This window comes from Cephus cinctus, unplaced genomic scaffold (genome assembly GCF_000341935.2).
Source record: "Cephus cinctus unplaced genomic scaffold, Ccin1 Ccin1_scaffold0325, whole genome shotgun sequence".
Taxonomy (NCBI): domain Eukaryota; kingdom Metazoa; phylum Arthropoda; class Insecta; order Hymenoptera; family Cephidae; genus Cephus; species Cephus cinctus.
The window spans coordinates 194,884-201,984 of NW_014333024.1; the positions used below are offsets into that span (position 1 = coordinate 194,884).

Consider the following 7,101-nt stretch of genomic DNA (forward strand, 5'->3'; position numbering starts at 1 on the left):
CCCCCGCCCTCCCCCCAGGCCTCTCAGGTCGGTTAACCGAGCGCCATTTTCCCTTCAAACCCTCTTCGCCATAGACTCTGGGTTTTCTATGGTTACCAACGTCGAGGGGTTGACGTTCTATACTACGTCGAATCCTGGAGATTCTTGCGTGCATCGATCCGTGGAGGGAGTGGCGACATTTTCTTTTTATTTTAACAAAAAAGCAGACACGATTCAACCATCTTGCCAAAAGGAGAGTAAATTAGGAATGATATTTTTATCACGTAATTTTGTAATATTTCAACCAAAAAAATACTACTTTTCGATTTTCATTTTATGCTGCTTGTTATTTTCATTTAGACGGCAGTATTTCTTTTTATTCGAATCTTTTCCATTCCAATAGTCGTAAAGTTTCAGAAATTTTATTCTTTTCGATGTTACTTATCTTCTTGTTTTTTTACCTCTTTTCCTTAAACTTTCTCCTTCCTTTCTTCATCGAAATTATTTTCCTCGCTAAAAAAAAACATCGTCCACGCATTCATCCCTTAACGGTTTCAACGAGGAAGCATTCCTCAATCAGAAAGTCAAGAAACAAAATCCATTTCATGTTGTTTTGGACAAAGACCAGTTTTCTTTGGTAAAACGAAAAGAACAAAAAAAAAAGAAACAACAGAATCTTTCGTATTCAAAGAACATTCTCCTTTGTTTATGCATAAACGTAGCTAACCCCCTATTTCTAACAATCTATACTGAGAAGTAAAGAAAAAAATAAAACGACTCCAGTTCCACGTTAATAACAAAATAATAAGAAAAAATATCTCTCCGCATAGAATATCCAGCGACGCGATTTAAGCTTGACACGTCATTTCACAACTGGGCAACGGCTTATTGCTACTTTATCGGTCGCCTCGATGAAATACGACATATTTCTTGGGTCCAGACCGTAAAGTTACTATCAACGCCCGTAACTTATACCCCGTAAATTCATCGCGCTTACAATTACCGCGATAGGAGGCTGAATTCGAATCGGCTTCCCGGGAAATTTCACACTCAGTTATATAGTCGATACTTTTCACGGACACGGATCGAGTGTTCCATTGAAATTACAGTACTTACAAGCAAGTGGGTATAGCAAGAACAATGCCGTCAAACAGATATTTTCATGACTTGTTTTCTTACAATCCATACAGTCAATCACAGGATAAAGTCGATATGAATGAGTTCCAGTCGAAATTTCTCTGTTTTACCATCACGAAGTGACATATCGTAGGTTAAGGTTAACCGAGTATCAAGGTATTGTATCCAAGGGAAGCCATCATAAGAGTTCAGTTTTAACCAGAGAATTCTAAGCGATTCTGAGCTATCGCACCCGAAGCAATATCGTATTGATTGCGGGGTGGTCAGGCCTCCAAACACATTACATGATTAAACCAGTCGAGCAGCCTGGCAGTCAAGCAGTCAGGCAGCCAGGAAGGCAGGCAGCCGGCCTTGTAGCACTTACCTTATTAAAATATCCAGCACCCACCCCCGCGAACCCCAATGGGCCGATGGTCCGATGAGGCGGACCTTTTAACAAAAACCTTTCTCTAGGTAAAGTGAGGTTCTGCCACCAGAAAACGTTTAAAGCTCCTACTCGATACGGAGCTCCGTCTAACGTTTTTACTTAATTAGACGGTAGATGGCACTGCGAGTCACTACGTGAGTCAGTCACGTGAGACTACTCTTCGAGCAAAGAAGATTTTTCTCCCTTGATTATTTCTTGTTATTTATTTATACGATTTATGATTTCATAATAAACAGATCGTTTCACGTGAAGATTTATTGATTATTATATTTTTTTGGTCCCATCATTGACTAGGCTAAATGCTTTTAAACGCTAATACGGAAAACGATCGCTAACTTGGTTAACGTCTCCTGCATGCTGTGCATAATTAAAGCTTCCAGCCATCGACCTTGCTCCACTCACCGAGATTGGCTCGATGAATAACTCAGAAGCTGTGAATAAGAGTGGCCGAGCTTCTACGAGTTGCAATCTGTTGCATGCAAATTCGTTGGTGCGTCTTGTCTGAACTGTGGCGAATTCGTGGTAGCGTGTTGTGTGTCCGTACGGTTTAATGACGCGTGAAAGTGTTCTGGCTGAATTACTTTTATTTTTTTCCACAACACACAGTGATACGATTTCAAGATGAATAACGCGGAGCGATAAGCAAAATGTGAGTAGTTTAAAGAAATGTGTAAATCAAACAGAAGAAAAATTGAATAATACGAAATTCTCGATATTGCGTAGTTCAAGATAAAGAAATTAAATCGATAAGATTTTTATTGATACTCGATCAAGGAATAGTTTGACCAATCGTTTCTTATCCAAAAATGACAATTATTGGAATACATTGATTATGCTACTTGGCGCTGTCAGCAATCCACGTGAGTCTGCTATTGTACAACCATATTTCTTTTTTCACTATAAGGATTTGATTAATTCCTCTTAGATGTTAATGCCGTCGCTGAGCATTAATATTATTGATTCTTATTTCAATGGGTAAGTATAGTCAAGCGATCCGACGGGGCCCAATGGTTACTATATAAGGATCGAAATTCCAGGAGCTGCCCGCTCGTCTTTTTCATACAACTAAAAGAACCAGACGTGCTCTGCTTCTCTCTGGTCTCTAATTAACGAAGCATCCCTCAGAGCATCACGAAGATCTTCGTCAAGCGTTATCGTAGCTCGTGATGTCGAAGCTGATGAGGTCTGCGTCGAGTCCGATTCAACGAAAGCTGCTATCAGCAATGACTCTGTCCTCTCTTCCCACGCGTAACACAATCTAATCAATTTCTTAGATATATATCGAGCTTATCAAAGAATCTCCACAGCCATGTCGTGGCGCGACACTACAGTGGATGGGAGCGACACCCGATGATAATTTCTGAGAGTGACTTACATATTTTTCTTTACAAATTTTTTTACTTATTTTTTATATTCCTAATATATATTTTTACTCGTTCCTCGACAAATCGACATCTTAGCCGAACGTGCATCCTGATCAGATCATTGACTTACCTTCCAGGTTCTTATTGCGAGCAAGAAGAGCAAGTAGAACGTCAGGATTGGGTGGTGCGTCGGTGAGATCTGCAGAGTCGTGGTGTCCCGGGGCTAAGGATTCTCCCAGGGGTGGCATAGGTCCCGGTGGTGGTCTTGGCATCATCACGGGTCCAGCGCCAAGAGGAGGCAATGGCAATCCGCCACCGGTACCACCGCCACTTCCCGGTGGATGAAGTATGTTGTGGCTCTGAGGCCCATTCGAGGGTGGTTGGACGGCGGCGGACATCGACAGGTCCACACCCCCGAGTAAGACAGGACGACAGTTCGTCACTGCCGGGAGGATACCGCCACCTCCCGGCAGCGGTGCGTAAGGCAGGTACAGCTCCAGTCTAAGATCAGTTTTTACTTCTTCTTTGACTTCCGCCTCCCTCGCTTCCCTTTTACTTTCAACTTTCCCTCTCTTCGTCACCTCTATTATTATCTTCTCTCCCTTTATTATTATTATTAATGTTATTTATTTATTTATTATTATTCCTCAGCACTCGCGCACTCTCACTGATCTACGTACCCACGTATGTCAACTACTTAATTATAAATTATATTTCACAGGATCCTGCGCGAATTCCACCACGTATTACGAATGGGAATTTTGGAGCCACGCGATGTTCTGTAATACGACAGTCCGCGACGATGACGTCTACGACTTCAAAGTCCCGTCGGGAACACACAATGTCGCGACAAGTCCCCGAGAAGTTTACTCGATTTTTATTCTCCGTTTATACAATGAACAACGAAGGATGTCCTTGATCCAGGTTTTCATGTATTGACGAAACCCTTCTTTTTTCTTTCTTCAATAAACGTTAACGTCGCTTCTAGCTGTAAAAGCGACGCAACCAATGAGTCTTGATTCAGGCCGATTTTTTCTATGTAAACCAGTAGAATCCATATAACGGGTGGTCGCATGTAAATGGAACATCTCAGGAGGACACCGAAGATGACGAGTACAAGAGTCGTGGTAGCATGGTAGACCGGTACATCCTTGCGCACGTGAGAGAGTGAACGAGACTGAGAGAGACAGAGAGAGGGTAAAAGGGAGGACGAGAGAGAGAGAGAAAGAGAAAATACTTTTCTCAATGGGAATTGGCAATTGGTGTAAAGTAGCAAGAAGTTTTTAAAGCGAGAGAGAACGGGACTGCGATGGGTCCTACGGGGACCAAGTGTTCGTGGGGTGGCGGCGGATTACTCTGAGCTGAGGTGCACGGTGCCAAGGCCCAAACGGCCCGATCGACGTGCTGAATGCGGTCCCTTCCTGTCGAAGACATCGCACACTTTTCTATTTACACTTGCACGGTTCCATTCGATATGACTGGCCCAATCTCTGAGCCTCTGCTCATTATTTTCTCAGGGCCCACTCGTTCGATCTTCTTTATATCGGTTCGTCTCTGGACTTTTCTTTTTTCTTTTCCTTATCTCTCTCTCGTCTCTCTACGGTGTCCTCCAACTTTCTCGTTTCCTCCTTTTTACTTTTCTTTTTCTTTTTTCTTTTTCTTCGAAATCCCTTCACAGGATCTGCCCTACGTACTTTTAGCTTTTGGCCCTTAACACCAAGCTACACTGTTTTTCCTCCTGACGCGCCGTTACTGTACTCTCCTCTCGTGCTCTCGACGTACAGGTTGATGCTTCCTTTATATTGAGTGCAGCCACTTTTGGGAGCTTTGCCTCGATTCTGAGTAACACGTCCGTGCGGGCCCAAAGCCAGCCGCACACTCCTCTCCTGAAGTTGGCGCGCTTGCGAGCGTAACGGCAGTAGTAGTAGTAGCAGCAGCAACGGCAACGGCAGTGGTAGTAGTAGAGGTTGCCAGTGTGGGACAGATAGGCAGCGAGGAGGAGGAGTGAGGAGTGGTGATGAGTGTTGGACGAAAGGGGGGTTAGGAGGGAGGAGGTAAAATCGAGTCGGTCTTATCGGTACAGGGGCCGCTTTATCACGACCATAACCTTGGCTATGCGACTCGCGATCGAGACGATCGAATTCACGCGAAAACAGGGCAAAGTTCCTTCTTCAGTGATCCACCACCACTTTGTAAAGAAATCATGAGAATATTCTTTTTCTATATATTGATATATTTATATACGGTATAAATACAATGATAGCAAGGCGTCTTTGAGTATCTCTCTCTCTCTCTCTCCCGCTTTATTTTTCCAACCGCGTCGAACGATCTTTCCTTTCCCTTTAGTTCACCGATGATCCCTTTTTGCACGCGCGCTAATGTAAATCGGCAAACCGATCCTTCGTTTAGCGCTTGTACGAAAAACCCGACCGATTCGTAGCTTTTTTTTTTCTTTGTACGAATTCCGGGAGCCTCCGAGTCCCCGAAGATTTTGTCTCGCACTACACGAGAGATCCTCAAAACGCGCACCGGATCATCTTAGATGTACATTAAATCACACACAAAGCCATTAGTTTATCTCTTCACGAGAATCCGAGTCTCTCTCGATATATCTTATATGCGTATAACTCTGTAAATTCCGAGTCGTTCTCCGGGAATCATATTGAATGAATTTTTTATATTTTCAAAAAATTTACGCGTTCGTTTCATCGACGATTAATATTGTTTTTGGTAAATTATTTTTTTTAATTGTCCTCGCTATATTTTTTTGTTCGATTTAGATTTTTTTTATAGAACGATCGTCCGGTTATCGTTTGGAGGTTAGAACGGCAAGGAGATCGCGAACTCTTCGCCACGGTTATTCGCGAGGTGTGATTCGATTAGCGGATGCCGAGGAACTATGGCCGGGTAGTACGCGGATTCACGGATCAAGCCCGGACCTCCTGGAGGTACGAGGTTCGAGGTTATCGGAGGTGGTAGAGATTGGCGGAGGTGGGTGTGGAACGTACTGGCTCACTCTGTTGGAGGAGAACTCGCCCTACCAGAGTTTCGAGGGATGATTGCAGCCGCGCGCAGTCGCGGCTTGTATTCATGTACACGTAAACGACACCATAGAAAACAGCCATAAGATGTTCTACGAATCCGAAAGATACTTTTTATTATAATAGTTAATAAATTTACGCGATCAAAATAAATACGTATACGGGATCATTCAATTTGAATGAACCTGTTAAATTAGAAAATTCCCATGCGATTTAACCGAAATTATTTAAAAAAAGAATATTCAAAAATAAATTTTTTTTCCAATCCAACCAGTTCCTACATTACCCACATTAAGCCACGTGATAACATACTTACTATACTATATACTATACTATACATTATACTAAAAATGGTCAAAAATCATTGATAAACCAGTATCTCAAAAAAGTTTAACTAACAAACAAAATTCAAATCTCAAAATGAAATTATCCATCTTATAAAAAATATTTTTAAAAAATTCTTTAACGAAAACTTAAATCCCCTTCGTAAAATCCAACGACTATTATATCCAGTATTCCTCTATGCGTCTTCATGATAACTCCGGGAAGCTTTCTCTGCCAGATTTTAGGTAATACCATACAGAACGATCCCATGACAGGAGGATAGTCCATGAGAGGGTATCGCTAATCAAGAGCGATGGTCAATAATGGCGGCCACGGGGTTCACGTCCGGTCCAACCCCGAAGAGTAGGAAGTTACTATCCAGTGGTGTAGATAGTACGTACATATTATATATACATGCACACAGGCATAGAGTATATAAAGAGCGAGATAAAATAACCGAGGAAGACAGAAATACATTCCACTCTATGGCGAGTGGGATAGTCGCACGAGAAGAGAGACATATTTTTATTGTAACTCTAGGTGAATCAGTGCGCGGGCGTACCGAGGTCCCTCCGTCGCTACGGCTCTATGCCGCCTACACGCAACACAGTAACGTTCTACGTACGCCCTCGGATCAGCCGTTGAATGCACTCAACGAAATTAAACCCGTCGTATAGTCAGAAAGAAGAATCGACAACCACCATAACCGCGCAGAGCCCGTAACAGTTTCCGTATAGTTTTGGTGATTGGCATAAGAGGAGGAGAAGAGGGGTTAAAGTACGAAAGGGATGAAGTTCCAATGGCGGGGGGGGGGGGTGGGGGGGTGTTG

The 7,101-nt window shown here is 42.9% G+C and overlaps 1 protein-coding gene and 1 long non-coding RNA gene across 9 annotated transcripts in view; one reads left to right on the forward strand and one right to left on the reverse strand.

The window, feature by feature from the left end:
* LOC107266535 (LIM/homeobox protein Lhx3) overlaps positions 1-3,311 on the reverse strand; it is a 27,363-nt gene extending 24,052 nt beyond the window's left edge. For all 4 annotated transcript variants that reach the window (XM_015737144.2, XM_015737143.2, XM_015737142.2 and 1 more), the window contains exon 1: positions 3,038-3,311. In XM_015737144.2, coding sequence (XP_015592630.1) covers positions 3,038-3,305 — 268 coding nt within the window. In that variant the 5' untranslated portion in view covers positions 3,306-3,311. The remainder of the gene's footprint in view (positions 1-3,037) is intronic.
* LOC107266540 lies at positions 1,842-3,926 on the forward strand. 5 transcript variants are annotated; one of them, XR_003059361.1, is made up of 6 exons: positions 1,844-2,192; positions 2,267-2,403; positions 2,469-2,518; positions 2,581-2,791; positions 3,045-3,395; positions 3,629-3,926. It is a non-coding gene; the product is annotated as an uncharacterized LOC107266540 (long non-coding RNA). The 5 variants fall into 5 exon arrangements; XR_003059362.1 differs by having other exon boundaries at positions 1,842-2,192; positions 2,295-2,403; positions 2,581-3,395; XR_001537439.2 differs by having other exon boundaries at positions 1,843-2,192; positions 2,581-3,395.
* Positions 3,927-7,101: the final 3,175 nt, after the last annotated feature.